The 20987-nt window shown below is 46.7% G+C and overlaps 1 protein-coding gene across 5 annotated transcripts in view; it reads right to left on the bottom strand.

Annotated features, from left to right (window-relative positions):
- The window catches only part of KDM2A (lysine demethylase 2A), a 111107-nt gene extending 101994 nt beyond the window's left edge, over window positions 1–9113 (bottom strand). Inside the window, exons 1-2 of one of the 5 annotated variants that reach the window (XM_066344782.1) lie at window positions 9034–9113; window positions 6816–6944 (exon numbers count right to left, since the gene is read on the bottom strand). In XM_066344782.1, the coding sequence (XP_066200879.1) occupies window positions 6816–6857 (42 nt within the window). In that variant the 5' untranslated portion in view covers window positions 6858–6944; window positions 9034–9113. Of the gene's footprint in view, window positions 1–6815; window positions 6945–8131; window positions 8997–9033 lie in introns of those variants that run through there. The other 4 variants (XM_066344791.1, XM_066344737.1, XM_066344801.1 and 1 more) reach the window with 4 other exon arrangements.
- Window positions 9114–20987: the final 11874 nt, after the last annotated feature.

The raw sequence follows: 20987 nt of genomic DNA on the forward strand, positions 1-20987 counted from the left end.
CCCAGGTGCTGAGGATGGCTCTGTGGCCTCTGCCTCAGGTGCTAGAATGGCTCTGGTTGCAACAGAGCACCGCCCCAGATGGGCAGAGCATTGCCTCCTGGTGGGCGTGCTGGGTGGATCCTGGTCGGTCGCATGCAGGAGTCTGTCTGACTGCCTCCCCATATCCAACTTCAGAAAAATACAAAAAAAAAAAAAGTATGTCCCTCAGCATGGTCTAGTAAATATATCAATTCTCTGACTTAATGGCCAAAACCAATACTTGAGAATAACAAAAATACCATTACTTACAGCTTCACAACTTTAAGGTTGTCTAAGAATCAGCAAAAACCTTGACAGTGTTCAGACATTAGAGGTAGAAGAACTTAAAAATTCAGACTGAGCTTTTAAATTTAACTAGACATTTTCTTATTTTTTTCTAATGACTCAAACATTATAAATGTGTTCATCTAGCGTATGTATTAAGCATAAGTTTTTATCTGTTATAGTTTAGACCTTCTGGTTCTTATGTGCACCACAAACATAATATTCAGATCTTTTGCTCCTCCCTGTACACCAACCTCTCCTCAATTCTGATGGTCTATTCCTAGCACTCAAGAAAGCTGGTAGTACAAAAAAGTATCAAGACTTCCAACAACATAAACAAATACTTACTGCACACTTTCTATGTATCAGGCACTATTCAAAGCATCCAAAATACACCATAAACAACAACAACAAAAGTCCTAACTCTCAAGGAGTTTATGCTAATGGAGAGATATACACAAATTTAAGTATAGTAGTAAATTGTTAGTGCTCAGCAAGATAAAACAAGAGAAAATGATAAGAGTTTAAATATAGCCCTTACACTGGGTCCCCAAAATACAACTGATGTAAAAATAAAGAATTAGCTACCTCATTATCTGCATTTTGAATCACCCAAAAATGGGCAAGTTTTCCCTACATCATCAGGAAGGAGGCTGACACACTCAGAACAATGTACTCCTCCACAGACTGAAATTGTTAAGGCTAATGAAATAATTACAAATAAGCAAATTCAACATTCTAAACCATCTATACTTTTTTTCCTAGTTGGTAACAATATGACACTTTCATGCTAGAAAAAAATGGCTTAAAATGAGGATTTTTGCCCTGGCCAGATGGCCGAGTTGGATAGCACATCATCCCAATACACAAAGGTTGTGGGTTTGATCCCTGGTCAGGGCACATACAGGAACAGATCGATGTTTCTGTCTCTTTCTTTCTCTCCCTTCCTCTCTCTCTCTTTAAAATCAATCAATAAAAAAATTTTTAATTGAGGATTTTATTTTGCCTAGTCCATTCCTGGTCAAAAGACCTTAGAGTGGGGTTATTCAAAGTGGTACTGTTCGGGTGGCTCAGTGAAAAGAGCATCATCCCAGCACACCAAGGTCACAGGAGGGCACGTACAAGAAGCAACCAGTGAATGCACAACTAAAATGGGAACTAAGTGGAACAATGGGTTGATGCTTCTCTCTCCCTCCCACCCCTCCACCTCAAACCAATGGGAAAAAAATAAGTGGGACTGTTTATAAAATGGATAATCTGGTAATTGTGGAATATGGGGAGACAATTTCAAGGGTAACCCAAAGAAAGGTGAGAATATCATCATGGCTTCAGTGCTCTCAGTTTCTTACAAAGATAATGATAACAGAACTATTTCAGAGAAAATCATACATAAGGCACATTAACAGGACTGAACACCCAATGATGTAATAATATCCTTTAGAATATCTCTTAATCTCATCATCAAGATTGACAAGCAAAATAAATCCTAAATAAATCAACACCCCCCCCCCCCTTTCAAATAACGCTTCAGGCTTAGGTAAATTCAAGAGGAAAAGAAAATTTCAGGTTACGTAACTTTTTACCCTGAAGTAAAAAACTTCTTTACTTTCTTTGACATTGATTTAGGTGTTCATTTGTTTCTACAATTGCCTTTGGCAAGGGCTAGTGAATTTTACCATACAAGTTTAAGGCAGATATTATAGTCCAGTATAACAAAGGTCATCTTTCCCAATAAAAATGAAAAAAGCTCCCCCCTAGCCAAAAAAAAAAAAATGTCCCAAATTAAAAATGGAGGTCATCATACTACTTAGCATAGAAATCTTAAGCATTTTTTTAAGATTTTTTTTTTTTTTTTACTGATTTTACAGAGAGGGGGATGGGAGCTAGAAGTATCAACTCATAGTAGCTTCACTTTAATTGTGCCTTGCTTGTCATATGTGCCTTGACCAGGCAAGTCCAGGGTTTTGAACCAACGACCCCAGTGTTCCAGGTCAACACTCTATCCCAGGGGTCCCCAAACTGCGGCCCCCTGAGGCCATTTATCCAGCCCCCACTGCACTTCCAGAAGGGGCACCTCTTTTGTTGGTGGTCAGTGAGAGGAGCACATTGACCATCTCATTAGCCAAAAGCAGGCCCATAGTTCCCATTGAAATACTGGTCAGTTTGTTGATTTAAATTTACTTGTTCTTTATTTTAAATACTGTATTTGTTCCTGTTTTGTTTTTTTACTTTAAAATAAGATATGTGCAGGCATAGGGATTTGTTCATAGGTTTTTTTTTATAGTCCGGCCCTCCAACGGTCTGAGGGACAGTGAACTGACCCCCTGTGTAAAAAGTTTGGGGACCCCCCTGCTCTATCCATTGCATGACCGCAGGCCAGGCAGCATTTCCTTTTTTTTTTTTTAAGTGAGAGGAGGTGAGATAGTGAGACTGACTCCCGCTTGGGCCCTCACCTGAATCTACCCAACAAGCCCCCTCCCCCATCTAGGGCCCGTGCCTGAATCAACTGAGCTATCCTCAGCGCCCGGGGCTGAAGCTTGAACCAATTGAGCCACTGAGCCACTGGCTGCTGAAGAAGAGAGCAAGAAGGAGGGGAGGGAGGGGAAAAGCAGCAGATGGTTGGTTCTCATGTGTGCCCTAACCAGGGATCAAACTCAGGACATCCGTATGCGGGGCTGATGCTCTATCCAATGAGCCAACTGGCCAGGGCCCAGGCAGCATTTACTTTAAACACTCATTATTTCGCCCTTGATTTTCTATACAATAAGAATTACTCAGAATCGGTGTGACTTCAAAAACCTAAAAGATCATCAATTATAATTGCTAAGGACTTAACTAACATTTAGACTAAGAAACTGTAAGACATCATATTGAATAGTCCCAATAAATGAATATTTAAATATAAATAAAGTCACAAACATCCAAAACTACTCCAACACTTTGGCTCCTGAAACCAAATGAGAGGGGAAAAAAGTTCCATCTTTAGGACCTGTCAATGTTTTTCAATATGATCCTACATCTAAATTTATTAAAATACAAAAACAAACCATCTTTATCTCAGGAAAACCAAATATCCACCCATCCCCAAAACTGAAGCTTCTGTCCCTCTCTTGAGGTATAGACTGACTTGGAGATCTATCAGGCTTTGTTCTAGGAATTCATACACTAAACCTACCAATCTTTTCATTTAAAAAAAAAAAAGTCTAGGTCTTGCTTTAAAAAGCCAAACAGTGTCATTTACAAGAGCCTTCCCATGTCATTTCTTACGCTGCAAACTAAGTTTCCTGGTTCCAGAAAGTAGAGTTTGTGCTCCAAATCTACACATGCACATCATCTTCAAAGGTACAATTCTCTTCAACATATAATAGGTAAATAACAGTTTGGTAAAAGACAAGCTAATTTTTAAAACTAGTTATTTCTGATTTTTTTTAATGACTTGGCATAAAGATGATATAAACATATATCAAAATTTTATTACCAAATTCATCCTGTGTGCCTGAAAAAGCTATGTAGGTAAAATCACAAATAGCATTCTTATTAGTAAGAATACAACTTTTACCTGACCTGTGGTAGCACAGTGGATCAAGTGTACATCTGGAACGCTGAGTTCCCCAGTTCAAAACCCCAGGCCTGCTGGGTCAAGGCACATATAGGAAGCAACTACTATGAGTTGATGTTTCCCCCTTCTCCCCCCCCCCAACCCCTTTCTGTCTGTTCTTCTACTCTTCCTAAAAAATGAGTAAAACTGAAAAAATACAACTTTTTTTTTAAAGATAGGTAAAGGGTCCTGAGTACAAAAAAGTCATTCTTGCCCTGGCCAGGTAACTCCGTTAGTTAAGAGTGTCTTCCTGATAATACCAAGGTTGCGGGTTTGATCCCCAGTCAGGACATATACAAGAATCAACCAATGAATGTATAAATAAGTGGAAGAACAAATCAATGTTTCTCTCTCTCCCTTCCTCTCTCTGAAATCAATTTTAAAAAATCATTTTTGCTCTGAAATGAGTTTAGACACAAGACCTTTTTTTTTCTTATTTATTTATTTATTTATTTTTACAGGGACAGAGAGAGAGTCAGAGAGAGGGACAGACAGGGACAGACAGACAGGAATGGAGAGAGATGAGAAGCATCAATCAATCATTAGTTTTTCGTTGCAACACCTTAGTTGTTCATTGATTGCTTTCTCATATATGCCTTGACCGCGGGCCTTCTGCAGACCGAGTAACCCCTTGCTCAAGCCAGTGACCTTGTGTCCAAGCTGGTGAGCCTTGCTCAAACCAGATGAGCCCGCAATCAAGCTGGCGACTTTGGGGTCTCAAACCTGGGTCCTCTGCATCCCAGTTTGACGCTCTATCCACTGTGCCACCGCGCAACCGCCTAGTCAGGCCAGGCGCAAGACTTTTAATAGTACAACGTTTCTCTCCCAAGAGGCTATTTTAACGGTATGCTACAGAGGGATGACCATTTAGGTACTGTCCTCCAAAACAACATGAAGTTAACAGTCAGTACCACGATAGTCAATGTACTATGTGATTCAATTCAACTAAATAAATACATACTATATGACACCAACATAAAATTTAATTACTAGGCCAAATTAGTAAACCTGTTGTTTTATCTCTTTTTCAAGCTTTATGTTCCACGGCCAATTACTACAAAACAAACCTAAGTTCTATACTTTGACCTACTTTAAAGGGAGATACAGGGTTTAAAATATATACACACATACACACACACACACACACACACACACACACACTACTATACAGATTAGCCTTTATGCCTTTATGTTAGCCTTAAAATTCCTCAAATAAGATCTAAGTTAATCAGTAGAGAATTCTGTAATGCAAGTACTCAATGAAGAGAGAACAAAAGTTTGGCAGGCAAACTGCCACATAAATAAGCCAACAATATGCGCTCATAGCAAAAGTTATGTTATAGAAGAGATTTTCACTTCAGATATAATTTTGTCATGTAATCTCAGAAAGGAAAATAGGTATCAGTCACCCTAAACTGAAAATTACCCAAAATTCTAAGATTCCCCAACATATCTGATGTACCTTTTTACCTAACATGGCTACAAATGCACATGAACCAAGAGAAAAAAATGTTAAATAAGGAAAGGGGTTATGTGTGCAACAACAGGTAGCAATCATTATAATTAATAACAAAAAATCTTACCAGGACCAAAATCACAGATACCTTGTATCTCCCTACTACTACCTTGTTAAAAAAATGGAAAACTTTCCTTGATGAAAGGCTCTTCCTTTGAAAGATTGGATCCCAATATCCCTCAGATATTTATGAAACAGGGTCAACAATTCTATAAACTTGATATAATAAGCATTCTCTTTCTTTTTTCCCAAAGTAAGTTTAATTCGAGAAAGGTCAAAACAAAAATAAATTCTAAATGTATAAAACTCTACTACTGATACACTTTACTCCTAAAAGTTAGAGATAAAGAATTATAATCTTAATACATGGGTTGGGAGAAAAGAGGCAAATCTCTGAAATAAAGCTTGCTGGAACATAGGCCTGCTGAATATACTTCCCAATATACTCTACATCCTTTTAACAGTCCCATCAAAGGAAAAAAAAGTAATCTTTTCTCAAAAAGAGTGGAAGTCATCAGAAAATGGATTAAAGAATTACTCTTTATCTCCTCCAAACTAAGTCTAAAAACGCAGAGCCAAATAAAACCACCATAAATTCCTCTAGTGATCTTGTAGGTCTTTCAGCCCACCAAATTTCACATAATACATACAATTCTGCGGCTTTCCTCAAATCCCACTATACAAACACAAATTCAAATTTCTGAAATAAATACATGGTAAGAATATTAAAAGCTCTCTTTGACTAAGGAAACAAAATCAAATTCTTGAACTCCAGTAGGGAACCCTTGAGAGGAAAGCAGGGCCTACAGGAGCAAGGATTCATATGCACATAGTACAAGCTAATTCCCTCCAGACCATTACTAAGGAAAAATTTCCTTCAAGATACCAGACATCCATTCCGAAATACAAAATACAGAACTTCATCAGCGTGCAGTATTCTATCTTTTCTCAATCAAACCCCCAAACCTATGAAAGTGTTGTTAAAAAAAAAAAAAAAAAAGACTCCCTAGTTCTACTCCTTAGCTCAGGGCCACAAATTGTCACACCATAATCTTAAAAAAATTATATTAATCAATCCTTCCTCAGTTTTGCCTCTGAAATTTACATTTTAATCTAACTTAATTCAAATTATTACAATGTCAGTATTGCAAAATTAGGAATCCTTGTCACGTTGTAATCCACAAAATCCTGACTACAATGGTTTCTAAAAAGTTAAAGGCTACGTATAACTCCAAACAGGATGAATATTAAGGCTCTAACAACTTGGATAAAACCCAAATGAGTTAGTGATATACCTTCTCTCCCTGAAAAGTTGTAATCAGAGTATGTTCATAAATAGAAACACTATAGTTATTCTACTTCAAAATTGGAGGAAAAAAAGACAAGGAAAATACTAACCAGTCTCTGGCTGTAACGAATCCTTTCTTCTTCGGGTTCCATCTCTCACTCTTAAGTTGAAATTACTGTAAAGAAACCACTCCAGGGCTGCCTTCCTCTTCCTCCTTAGGAACCAGATTGATTGCAACACTAAGAATAATGATATGAGCAGAGATGAGAACTCAAACTCAAGTTTTCTTTTCACAGCAAGAAGTGTTTAAAATAAGTGTAAGTTAAAGGCTCTCTGGGATATCTGATTCCTCTTCATCAGTTTGGGATCTCTGCTCTTGGGCAAGTGGTTCCATGTCATGACCAACATTAATCGCATTACAACAGTCCCAGGCCTAGGCCAAAGGAGATGCTGGTTTCAGTTCCCTGTGGTCGGGCCACACCACTTGTTTCTCCCCACAGAATACAATTAGCAAGGCTCCCCCTTCAAGGCAGCATTAGCACCCGGGAGGGGGGGGGTGTTGGAGGGGGCAGGACTTTTACCTCCAGAGAGCCGACCAGGTGAAGCAGACACTAGACTAATCCAAATCCTAACCAAATTAGTCCTCTCAAACTGGTAAATGAAAGAAGGGCAGATTAACCATATAAAAAGAGGACAAGAAATTAGGATCTGAAGAAAGACTTCAAAACAATTTCCCATTCTCCTCTAGAAGGCGACAATTGTCGCCTTCCTTCCTAGACTCCCCGGATCTTTTCATCCCAAACCAACCCTCCACTCCAACCCAAGATGTGTACAACTCTGAAACAAATTCAAGAGAGTTGCAAATCAGGGACAAAAATTCCATCAGAGCCTTACGAATAAAGTAATAATTGGTTCTACGTATACATATATAAGTAAAATACATCTTTCCCAGAAATTAAATAAAGACAGGTTTGCTCGAGGATCGATCCATAATACCAAAAAAGGTTTCTTTTTTCTAAATATTCTTATGGATAATGGCTTCCATAGGGAATGCAGATTTGTTTTCTTTTTCTAACTACATTACGGCCACGTTAACAGCATCCTTTCAAAAAAGTGCTACGAGACCCAAGGACCCGATGACACAGTTTGCTAAGAACAGTTCGCGGCAGGGCCATTCCGGAGGGAGCCCTGGCCTCAAGTCGGGAGAGAAACCGCGTCTGCAGCCCCTGGCCGAGGGTCGCCCGGGCTTAGGAGCAGCCAGGGCCGGGGAGGGAAAAGGACAGATCGCGCCGGGCTCTCCCTGGCAAAGCCGTTTCAATGGTTCGCCCATCGGAAAAAGAAATAGAAACTTTACATTAAGTCTTTATAGATAACACAGCGAACTAAACTTTCAAGGTGGGGGGAGGGCTGCAGAAGGAAATCTCACCGGGGATTTTTGCTCGTGAGTTGTCCAAGTGAGAAGTAAAAGATTCCAAAAACTGAGAGGAAAAAATTAAATCCCAAACGTCGTCCTCGGCGTTTTCCGTGGATAAACCCAATATCCAGAGAGGGTCAGAGAGACCCGGAGAAGAGAGGAAACAGTTGCTGAATCAAACCTCCTCTTCTGGGTTCGGAGCCCGGGAGTCGGCGGCGTCAGGAGAGGGGAGCGCGACCCTTCGGCGCCCAGCCCGGGCGCCCCCGCCTCCCCCGGACCCGCAGCGGTCAGCAGCCCGAGCCCAAGCCGGCCCCGGCGCCGGGAGCGCCCACCTCGCCGTGCCCTCGCCCAGCAGCCGCCCGGCCGCCTCCGGAGCCCGGGAGCGGCGGCCGATCAGCTGAGACCGGCCGGCCCGAGGCTCCCCGCGCCGCCCCGGCCCCCCGGAACGCGGGCCTCGGCCCCGGGGGGCGGAGAGGGCGGGAGCGGCGCCGCGCGCCGGCCTGGGGGCCCGGTCTCCCCTCGCGTCTCCCCCTCAGCCCGGGCTCCGCGCTACGGGACGAGCCCCCGGCTACTCCCCAGTCGCAGAGGAGGGATTCCGGGGGATGGGCCCCCCTGGCGTTGCCCCTCCTCCCGGAGCGCCCCCTGCCCAGAACAGACAGAGTGGCGACAGGCCCAGGCCCCGGGAAGGTGCTCTGCGAGCCGCAGCCGCCGCTGCCGCCGCCGCTGCCGGGGAGGGGTGTTGTTTCCCTCACACAGGAGGAGCCGCTGAAGCAGCCGCCGCCATTTTGAACCCGTCAGACTCTCACATACACACAGCTCCTCCGCGGCACACTGCGCAGGCGCCGCCTCCCCACCCCTCCTCCGGCTCGCCTCTCCACCCCCCACTCCCCTTCAAGCCTCCCTACGCTTCTTACCGCTCTCCCGGGCGCACGTGAACGCGCACGCGTCACTTTCCTCTACGCGGACACTCCGCCAGCGCGCGCACGCGCGGATGCGTCGGCCTCGAAACGCCCGCGCCCGGCGACACCGACGCGGCTCCCCGCCCCCCCCGCATCAGGCTGCTGGCCCTCCCGCAGGCCCACCGCCCCCACTCCCCGCCAGCCTCCTTCCCGAGTCGGGCCCGGCCCGCTGCTCGCGCCTGCGCGCAAGCCGCGGTTCCTCCTCCGCGCGCGCTCTCCGCCCCCACCTCGGCCCTCGTTGGAACCACACATTCACACACAAACACTAAGCTTGTGACCCCGCCCCTAGCCGGCCAGCTGCGCCGCCGGCCCTCCCCCACCTCTCCTGGGAGGGTGGTGACCCCCGACCCCCCACAAAGCACAACAGCCCCCCCAGCAGTGGGGAGAAGCGCCCAGTTTTCCCGCAACCGCCTCCTACCCCAGTCGGGCCCGTCACAGTCAAACAGTCTAAGGGCCGGGCGGCCTGGGCCAGGGAAGCCGTTGCCCGCTTCCAAGTCGGCTCTCCCGGGGTCAGGCCGCTGGGCCCGACTGGCCCGACCTGGGCGCCCCGCTCGGGCCTGCCCAGGGCGAGGGGGCGCGGGGAGGGGGCGCACTGCCGCCTGCTGCCCTTCTCCTGCGGCCGCCGGTGGGCCGAGGCCGGCCTGCCCGCCATCCCCGGGCAGGCCCCGCACCCCCGCGGCGGGGCCCGTCCGCCCTCGGCCCGGGGGCTCCTCGGTGCAGCGGCCTGACCCCGCCTCACCCACTCCTCGCCGCTCCGAAGGGGCAGGAAACGGGAGGAACATGTCTTTCCCGGTTTCGGCTCCCCGGTGGGGGTGTTCCAAGCGCTTGACAAGGGCGTCCACAGGTACCAGGCACAGGAGTGGTCTCCGCGACGGCCCGAGGGCGGCGGCGGCTGGCGCGCCCACCGCTGGCCCGAGGCGCCCGGGGAGGTGGCCCTGGAAGCCCCCGTTCATCGGCCACATTCAGGTTTCCGCCGCGCCGGTGCCCCCGGCGGCCCGGGTGGGACGTGACCCCGCCCCCGGCGAGTCGGGGCGCCCCCCACGGAGGGGTGCGTGGGCCGCCCCCCAGTCCGGGGTCGGCCTCGCTGCCCCGGGCCGAGGCGGGCGCGGGAGGCCCGACCGGGAAGATGTCTCCTCGGTGCGCGCAGCTTCGCGCGAGGGTCAGCGACGGGGCAGCGGCCGCCCGAGGCGCGCCAGCCCTGCCCACGAACGGGCTCCTGCGGCTCGACAGCTGCCCGACGGACTAGCAAGCAGTGGACGTCGACGGGGCCCGGCCAGAGGTATCTGAGCAACGCCATGCGAGCAGTCCAACCACGATCAGGGCATTCCCCCAGCCAATCTCGCGCTCTGGGGCCCGTTTAAATTATAAATCCCGTCAAGGACTGTGGCTTGGGCGTTACGCATCCGGGTCCGCAATATTGGCTTCGCTGCGCTCTTGCTGAGAAGTTTCCCACAGGGCTTTCTTCTCCCAGCCCTGGTTTTCCCACTCTTTCACCTCTGATTCCTGGGATGCGGGTATGGAGGAGAGAGAAAAGGCATGGAGAGAATGATACGACTTCCATAAACAACCTTCAACTCTTTTAGGAAGACTTTGGGGAAAACAATTGAAAGACCGATACCCCCTGACCTGTGGTGGCGCAGTGGATGAAGGGTCGACCTGGAACGCTGAGCTTCATATGTCCCGGGTCAAGGCACATAGGAGGAGCAACCACTATGAGTTGAAGCTTTCTGCTTCCCCACTTCCCTTTCCATCTCTTCTCTCTTTAAAATCAATAAATAAAACCTTTAAAAAACCCAGAAAACAAAACCTATTTCTATCAAGGTTTGAACTCTAGCATAAAGGCACTATGTAAATCCGAGGTATTATTATCACACTAGGTTTTTCTATATGAGAAATCAGGGTGTTTTACAGACGTTCTGTCCTTTGTTTCACAACATCCTTAGGAGATGAGCTAAAAAGTGCCTGGTAGCATTACACACATTTTAAAGACAGACACTTGAAATATAGAAAGGATCAACAGCTTGCATAGTTACTCTATCAGATAGGAGTCCAGCATCCTATAGTAGCTGGCTGCAACCTCTCACAAACAACAGAGATTTGTTAATTTGGTATCACCCACTTGCATTCCAGTCACTGGGAAATATTCTTTATTATGATACCAGTTTTGTTCAGATGTTTTAGATTTTCAGACCACTGATACCAGGAAGATCTTTACCATAACTTCATCAGGTCTAAAGCCGTTTTAAGTCTTTCAGGCTATATTAATATATATTTAAATGTCTTCCATACTGGCACCACCAGATGTGGTCCCACAGGCATCTGGCTCTCTGCAGGTATAGAAAAAGGCAGCACAGCTTGTTTGTTTTATTTTTAAGTAGGAAAGACTTTTTGCCATTGTCGGGTTAAGTAAGAGTTGGGCCTCATCACTATTTGCAAAATAAACAGTTTTCCTTCCTTCCCACTCATTCCTATCACCCATGGGATACTTGGGGGCAAAGAAAGTGAGGAGGAGGTCTCTAGCAGTAGCTCAACTTGGTCTTGCCCTTTATCTTAAGGTCGAGAGCCTCTTAGGTAATTAATCCTTATCAAACTGAGTTGCTCACCTTCAGCAAACAAGTGCCGTCTACAGGTTTAATTCAGGTGGGTATGCTGGGAGGACACCTAAGAAGCCTTCAACAAAGATTATAGTAATACTTTTTTTGGACAGGACTGCAAGTAAAGGTTTGTTAGATTGCAGCTAGCTCTTTTCCAGTTGTTAACCATTTGTTGTTGGGGGAAATGTTTATACAGACACACCCAGTGGTTTCTCCACAGGCAGGCTTTGTTAATATTCCCAGGCAGATGTGTAGGGTGAAGTTAGAGATAAGCAGATGGTTAGTGATTTCCCCACAATCACAATGGCTGTGATTGGTAAGGGCATAACACAGAGTTCACTGTTTTGTTCTTTTAAAAAAGGCCATTTTCGCGGTGGTGCAGTGGATAGAACGTCGGACTGGGATGTGGAAGACCCAGGTTCGAGACCCGAGGTCGCCAGTTTGAGCGAGGGCTCATCTGGTTTGAGCAAAAAGCTCACCAGCTTGAGCCCAAGGTCGCTAGCTCGAGCAAGGGGTTACTCAGTCTGCTGAAGGCCCGCGGTCAAGGCACGTATGAGAAGGCAATTAGTGAACAACTAAGGTGTCGCAACGCACAACGAAAAACTAATGATTGATGCTTCTCATCTCTCCGTTCCTGTCTGTCTGTCCCTGTCTATCCCTCTCTCTGACTCTCTCTCTGTCTCTGTAAAAATAATAATAATAATAAATAAAATAAAAAAGGCCATTTTCGCCTAACCAGGCAGTGGTGCATAGAGCGTTGGACTGGGACGCTGAGGGCCTAGGTTCAAAACCCCGAGGTCACCAGCTTGAGCGCAGGCTCATCTGGTTTGAGCAAGGCTCACCAGCTTGAGCCCAAGGTCGCACTGGCTTGATTTGAGCAAGGGGTCACTCACTCTGCTGTAACCTCCTGGTCAGAGCACATATGAGAAAGCAGTCAATGATCAACTAAAGTGCTGCAACAAAGAATTTATGCTTCTCATCTCTTGCCTATCTACCCCTCTCTCTGACAAAAAAAAAAAAAAAAAAAAGCCATTTTCAAGGAGAATAGAAGTCGGGGGAGTCCCCAAAAAGGCCAATAGAATTATGAATTATACAGCTTCAACTGCAGTTGCAGGGAAAGCGGGAGAGTGGTAGATGGGAAAAGGAACGAAAAACTCCTTCTAGAGTCACTGAGAAGAGGAACCCTGGCTAAAATAAGCTGGTGCCTTAATAAGGTACTGTATTAACAAATTTCTTCCTTCTTGATGACGCTAAGACCCAACAAACACTGAGAGTCAAAAATCCAGATCATCCACTTCTGTTGGGAGACTTTAGTGGGTCAAGAGAACTCTGTAGTCTGGTCAACTAAATTAAAGTATTTCCGGCCCTGGCCAGTTGGCTCAGCGGTAGAGCATCGGCCTAGCGTGCGGAGGACCCAGGTTCGATTCCCGGCCAGAGCACACAGGAGAAGCGCCCATTTGCTTCTCCACCCCTCCGCAGCGCTTTCCTCTCTGTCTCTCTCTTCCCCTCCCACAGCCAAGGCTCCATTGGAGCAAAGATGGCCCGGGCGCTGGGGATGGCTCTGTGGCCTCTGCCTCAGGCGCTAGAGTGGCTCTGGTCGCAACATGGTGACGCCCAGGATGGGCAGAGCATCACCCCCTGGTGGGCAGAGCATCGTCCCATGGTGGGCGTGCCGGGTGGATCCCGGTCGGGCGCATGCGGGAGTCTGTCTGACTGTCTCTCCCCGTTTCCAGCTTCAGAAAAATGAAAAAAAAAAAAAAAGGAAAAAAAAATTAAAGTATTTCCAATTTCTCTGCACTCTTTCAGTGTTAAGGAGGAAGTAGTGCTGTCTCAGACAGTGGAGGTCTGAAAAAAATAGAGAAGTTGGTCAGTCTTGAAGATCCTCCTGGGAGGTAGCGTAACCAGTAAGTAGTTGAAAAACTCTGGAACCAGAGACTGAAAGTCTGCTCTGCTGGCTACTGCTAATTAGTCCTAATGAACCCCTCAAAGCCTTGGTTTCTCTTCTGTAAAGTTGGAAAAACTCTCAAGATGAAATAATGTCTTAAAGCTCAGTGTCTGGAACATTTACTGTTCCTGTTTCCAACCTGGGCTGGTTCACACCTCCTTAGGCACCCTGGTGGTCCCCTGCTCCCGGGATGCAGTACTTAGTGCGGACACCCAATCCGCATAGCGCACTACAGCCCAGAACTCCTGGGCTCACGCGATCCTCCTGCCTCAGCCTCCTGAGTAGCTAGGACTACAGGCGTGCGCCACCACGCCCAGCCTGTTTTTGATCTCTAGTTTTTAGGGTTTTTTTTTTTTTTTTTTTTTTTTTTTTTTTATTGATGAGAGAGAGAAAGAGAGAGAAACAGCAATTTGTTGTTCCACTTATTTATGCTTTCATTGGTGGATTCTTGTATGTGCCATGACTGGCGATCAAACCTACAACCTTGATGTATCAGGATGATGGTCTAACCAACTAAGCTACTCAGGTAGGGCTTGAACTATCTTTACTTAAAACTTACCTTAAGTCCCGGCGTGGTAGCTCAGTTGGTTAGAGCATTGATACCCAGTCAGGGCACATACAAGAACCGACCAACAAGGCCTGACAAGTGGTCATGCAGTGGATAAAGTTTCAACCTGGAATGCTGAAGTCATCAGTTGGAAACCCCAGGTTTGCCTGGTCAAGGCACATAAGGGAGTTGATGCTTCCTGCTCCTCCCCCATCCTTCTCTCCACCCCCACCCTGCCTCTCTAAAATGAATTAACAAAATTTTTTTAGATTAAAAAAAAATTTTTTTAGCCTGGCCAGGTGGTGGCGCAGTGGATAGAGCATCGGACTGGGATGCAGAAGGACCCAGGTTCGAGACCCCGAAGTCGCCAGCTTGAGCACGGGCTCATCTGGTTTGAGCAAAGAGCTCACCAGCTTGGACCCAAGGTCGCTGGCTCCAGTAGGGGGTTGCTTGGTCTGCTGAAGGCCTGCGGTCAAGGCACATGTGAGAAAGCAATCAATGAACAACTAAGAAGTCGCAAAGCGCAACGAGAAACTGATGATTGATTGATGCTTCTCATCTCTCTTTGTTCCTGTCTGTCTGTCCCTGTCTATCTCTGCCTCTGTAAAAAAAAAAAAAAAAATTTAGATAAAGAACCAACCAATGAAAGCACAAGTAAATGAAAAAACAAATTGATGTTTCTCTCTCCCTTTCTCTAAAAATCAATAAATCTAAAAATCAATAAATAGCCTGGCCTGTGGTAGCACAGTCGATAAAGCGTCAACCTGGAATGCTGAGGTCCCCAATTCAAAACCCTGGGTTTGCTCAATCAAGACACATGTGACAAGCAACCAAGGAAAAACTATGAGTTCATATTTCTTGCCCCTGCCTCACATAAAATCAATAAATAGAGGTAGGAACATGAAGCTGTTCCTATATGTGCCCAGACCTGGGAATCGAACTGGCAACCTCCTGCACTGTGAGGTGATATTCCAACCAACCAAGCTATCCCTCCAGGCAGAAGCAGATTAAGGTTGGTTGAGGCCCCGGGCGCAGAAGAAAATATTGGGTCCCAAGAGAAACAGGAAAAATAAAAATACATGTTAACACCCCGGCTGGTTGGCTCAGTGGTAGAGCGTCGGCCTGGCGTGCAGGAGTCCCAGGTTTGATTCCCGGCCAGGGCACACAGGAGAAGCACCCATCTGCTTCTCCACCCCTCCCCCTCTCCTTCCTCTCTGTCTCTCTCTTCCCCTCCCGCAGCCAAGGCTCCACTGGAGCAAGGTTGTCCTGGGCACTGAGGATGGCTTTGTGGCCTCTGCCTCAGGCGCTAGAATGGCTCTGGTTGCAATAGAGCGATGCCCCAGATGGGCAGAGCGTCGCCCCTGGTGGGCGTGCCGGGTGGATCCCGGTCGGGCGCATGCGGGAGTCTGTCTGACTGTCTCTCCCCGTTTCCAACTTCAGAAAGATAAAAATAAAAAAACATGTTAACTATATATATATATTTTTTTATTTTATTATTAATTTTTTTGTATTTTTCTGAAGCTGGAAACGGGGAGAGACAGTCAGACAGACTCCCGCATGCGCCCGACCGGGATCCACCCGGCACGCCCACCAGGGGCGACGCTCTGCCCACCAGGGGGCGATGCTCTGCCCATCCGGGGCGTCGCTCTGCCGTGACCAGAGCCACTCTAGCGCCTGGGGCAGAGGCCAAGGAGCCATCCCCAGCGCCCGGGCCATCTTTGCTCCAATGGAGCCTCGCTGCGGGAGGGGAAGAGAGAGACAGAGAGGAAGGAGAGGGGGAGGGGTGGAGAGGCAGATGGGCGCCTCTCCTGTGTGCCCTGGCCGGGAATCGAACCCGGGACCTCTGCATGCCAGGCCGACGCTCTACCACTGAGCCAACCGGCCAGGGCCTAACTATATTTTTAAAATTTATTTATTTATTTATTCATTTTTAGAGAGGAGAGAGAGAGGGAGAGAGAGAGAGAGAGAAGGGGGGAGAGAGGAGAGAGAGACAGAGAGAAGGGGGGAGGAGCTGGAAGCATCAACTCCCATATGTGCCTTGACCAGGCAAGCCCAGGGTTTCGAACCGGCAACCTCAGCATTTCCAGGTCGACGCTTTATCCACTGCGCCACCACAGGTCAGGCCTAACTATATTTTTTAATAAATAAAAAATATTATGTACTATTAATGTTAAAATTGCACATATGAAACCAAACTTGGTGTCATTAGAAAAAAAGTGTAAAGTTCGAGTTTTGCAGGGCCCTTCAGAAGTTGCACGCACCTGTTGTGCCCGCAGTTAAATCTGCCTCTGCCTCCAGGGCTTAATTTTTTTTTTTATTGATTGATTTTAGAGAAACAGAGGAAGGGAGAGAGAGAGGAGGGGGCAGGGAAGCATTCATTTGTTGTTCCACTCTGTCCTGCACTCATTGGTTGCTTCCTGTATGTGCCCTGACCAGGGATTGAACTTGCAACTTTGTAGTTTCGGGGCGATGCTCTTAACCAACTGAGCTAATTAGGTCAGGGCCAATAAATAAAATCTTTCTTTAAAAAAATCAATAAATAAAAACGTTTAAAAAGATGCTTTAATATTTAAGCTAATTTACAGAGAATAGAGAATGAGTCATGACTTACTTACACCTTCTCTTTCCTTTCCTAGTTCCTAGTCTCTCTTTTTTTTCTCACAGATGGTTTCTGATCTCCATTTTCCGCTTTTCCCTGGCTCTGTCTTGCTCTCACCGTCATCACCGACCTCCTGAGGCCTCTTTATTCCCACCCTTCTCTCAATCACTCTGCTGCTCCCCCATCTGCAGTTTTCATTCCTCTTTCCGAGCTGGCTGGTGCCATTTATTCTGTCATCAGCGGAGTAGACCTTGCTTGTCCACTTCCCTTACCCATCCGTTTGTTACATGTGCTCTCAGTTTTGTTACTTAATCATTTCCTGAAATTCTCCCTTCACCTACCTCCACTAGACTACAAGTTCCTTGAAGTCCATATTTATATCCCTCAAAACACCTTCCAAAATCAGTCTCTCGTACTGTGTCAACCCTAGGAGGAATGAAAGTTAGGTGTTGAGTGATTATAAGTTTTAAGGGACAGAAATCTTTCTTTTGAGTCTGGAAGCAAAATCTAAATTGATCAGGGGGGAAAAAAGAAAAAAAGAAAGAAAGCCAGAAATTCCCGGAGATTCTCATTATATTATATTAAACATGGATAAGCATGAGATAATGGTAAGTTTCTTTTTTTCTTTCTTTCTTTTTTTTTTTTTGTATTTTTCTGAAGCTGGAAACGGGGAGGCAGTCAGACAGACTCCCGCATGCGCCCGACCGGGATCCACCCGGCACGCCCACCAGGGGGCGATGCTCTGCCCATCCAGGGGGCGTAGCTCTGTCCTGACCAGAGCCACTCTAGCGCCTGGGGCAGAGGCCAAGGAGCCATCCCCAGCGCCCGGGCCATCTTTTGCTCCAATGGAGCCTTGGCTGTGGGAGGGGAAGAGAGAGACAGAGAGGAAGGAGAGGGGGAGGGGTGGAGAAGCAGATGGGTGTCTCCTCTCCTGTGTGCCCTGGCTGGGAATCGAACCCGGGACCCCTGCACGCCAGGCCGACGCTCTACCACTGAGCCAACCGGCCAGGGCAAGTTTCTTATTTTTAAAATTTTTGTTTATGAATTTGAGAGAGAAGCATTGACCTGCTGTTCCATCCATTCAGACATTCATTAATTGACCCATGTATGTGCCCTGACGAGGGTATTTAACCCATAAACCTGGTACCTCTGGAGGACACTCCAACCTACTGAGCTACCTGGCCAAGGAGACACTTGTATGTTCATGGAACGTGGTTAACCCTTTCCTTGGGACTGTGGTACCACCACTCTCCCTCACCCAGTGCCTCTTTGCTGCCATTTCCCCCCCCAAGCATTTGGCATACCTTTGTGTAGACCTGCCTCTCTTGAGTTGTGGGGTTGACTTTGGCTGCTGGGGCAGCTGCACCAGCATCTGGGGTCCACCTGCTCTTTTAGCAGCTTAAACTTCGCCTTGGGGCCATCCTCGCTTCCACTTCTAAAAGGGAAGATTTGCCTGACCTGTGGTGGCGCAATGGATAAAGCGTCGACCTGGAACGCTAAGGTCTCCGGTTCAAAACCCTGCACTTGTCTGGTCAAGGCACATATGGGAGTTGATGATTCCTCCTCCTCCTCTCTCTCTCTTTCTCTCTCTCTCTCTCTCTCTCTCTCTCTCTCTCTCTCTCTCTCTGCCTCCCTCCCTCCCTCCTCTCTGAAATGAATAAAAATAAAAAAATAAAAGGGAAGACTTCCCTGACATGTGGTGGTACAGTGGATAAAGCATCAACCTGGAATGCTGAGGCCGATTTGAACCCCCGGGTCTGCTTCTTACTCCCCTCATGCCTTTCTCTCTCTCTCTCTCTTTCTCCTCTCTTTAAAATCAATAAATAAAATGGTTTTAAAAAGTTTTTTTTTTCAAATAAAAGAGGGACTTCCTCCCCTTCCCGAGAGTGTGGCCTCACTACACCTGTGTTTGTTAGGGAGAGTTTCTTGTCACCCTGGGGTTTCAAAGTCTGTCTGCAACCTTGTGTTCGTTTGTTTGCCAGCTCAGCTGGTGCGAGTCATGCTGGCCCAGCCACATCACTGAGGGGTGATTGGCTAAACACATAAGCCTGTTCCTAGATCCTCCCAGAGGGTCTTATCATTGTCCACCTTCTTCTGGGGCATTTACTGCCTTTTGTCAGCTTCGACTAAGACTGGCACTCATTTGGCTGCTTTGTGAGCAGTCCTTACCATCTGTGTGTTACTAGCCCAGTCCCTTAGCCTATCAGGAACTCCATTCTCTCTTCAGTAGCCTGGGCAGGGTAGCTCAGCTGGTCAGCATCGTCCAGATACACCGAGGGTGCAGGTTCTGGTCAGCATCGTCCAGATACACCGAGGGTGCAGGTTCGATCCTTGGTGAGGGCAAATACAGGTATCAACCAATGAATATATAAATAAACGGAACAACAAATTGATGTTTCTCTCTCTCTCTCTCTTTCTCTCTCTCAAATCAATTTTAAAAAAATACAGATAGTGACTCCTGCTGGATTTCCTCCTAAGGCTATTGTCAGTTGGCCTAAAGGACATGAATGATGCCCTATGGAAACTGGAAGACAGCAGATTTAGAAAGTATTTCTGATTCTTTGATTTCTTTTTATTTTTTATTTCCCTACGTGAAGGTTTGTTTTAGTTACCAAATATCTTGTGCCCAACACTAAATTAAGTGCATGGGTAGAGAAAGTAGATTTGAAGAATTAGAAAGCTTGGTTTTTAGCCTTGAAAGAGCTTCACGTCATGGAGGAGATACCATGAAGGTGTGACTTAGAGAACCATCATCATTATAGTGAGTCACTGAAAGACAATGTAGGCAATAAGGTCTGGGTATAGTTCTGGCTGGCTACATCAGTTGGTTAGAGCATCATCCTGATACACTAAGGTTGTAGGTTTGATCCCCGATCAGGGCACATATAAGCATATAAGAATCAACCAATGAATGCATAAATTAAGTAGAACAACCAATAAATGTTTCTCCTTTCCCCTCTCTCTCTCTAATAAGGAAATAAAACTTTTTAAAAATTAATAAATGGGCCTGTCAGGTGGTGGCACAATAGATAGAACATTGACCTGGGATGCTGAGGTCCCAGCTTCAAAACCCCAAGGTCTCGGCCCTGGCTGGTTGGCTCAGTGGTAGAGCATCAGCCTGGTGTGCAGGAGTCCCGGGTTTGATTCCTGGCCAGGGCACACAGGAGAAGTGCCCATCTGCTTCTCCACCCCTCCCCCTCTCCTTCCTCTCTGTCTCTCTCTTCCCCTCTCACAGCCAAGGCTCCATTGGAGCAAAGTTGGCCCGGGCGCTGAGGATGGCTCTATGGCCTCTGCCTCAGGAGCTAGAATGGCTCTGGTTGCAACAGAGCAATGCTCCAGATGGGCAGAGCATCGCCCCCTGGTGGGCATGTCGGGTGGATCCCGGTCAAGGCGCATGCAGGAGTCTGTCTGACTGCCTCCCCGTTTCCAACTTCAGAAAAAAAAAAAATAAAATAAAGTAAAAAAAAAACAAACCCCAAGGTCAATGGCTTGAGCCCAAGGTCACTGGCTTGAGCAAGGGGTCACTGGCTTGGCTGTAGCCTCCCATTGAAGGCACATATGAGAAAGCAATCAATGAAAATGGAAAATGCCGCAACTATGAGTTGATGCTTCTTATCTTCCTCTCTTCCTCTCTCTCTCTTTCTCAAAATAAAATAAAATAAAATAAAATAAAATAAAATAAAATAATAAGGGGGTTGAGGAAGGAATATATACAGTATTACACTGAGTTGTACACTTGAAACCGTGTCAAAACAATAAAGTTAATAAAAATTAATAAGGACTGAGTATAGATTCTACTTGGGTGTAGACCCCATGGGGCAGGAAGTTTTGTTCATTTGTTCATGTCCATTGCTGCATCCCGTGTGCCTAGAGCAGTGCCAGGCATAGCTGGCACTCATTCTTCATATTTACTGAATTAATGAACAAAGCAATGCAGTGACACTTTTGAGTGACAAGGGAGGGTGAAGGGGTGAGGGAGGTGGCTGAACCCTTGCGGAGCAGTTTGATTTTGAAAGGGTCATAGAGGCACATGTGTCCTGGAGCAGAAGATGATGTGATGGCTATTATTCCAGGCAAACTGTTCCTGCAGCTGTCACTTCAGCTGGAATAGAGGTATTAGCAACTAAAGCCACTGCTGCTGTAAACCAGCTGGGAAGTAAGGATGCAAATCTCAGGCCAAGTTCTTCACCTTCTTTCTATTCCAGCCTCTCCTGCGATCTGCTC

The sequence above is a fragment of the Saccopteryx leptura genome, chromosome 1, assembly GCF_036850995.1.
Source record: "Saccopteryx leptura isolate mSacLep1 chromosome 1, mSacLep1_pri_phased_curated, whole genome shotgun sequence".
In the NCBI taxonomy this organism is placed as follows: Eukaryota; Metazoa; Chordata; class Mammalia; order Chiroptera; family Emballonuridae; genus Saccopteryx; species Saccopteryx leptura.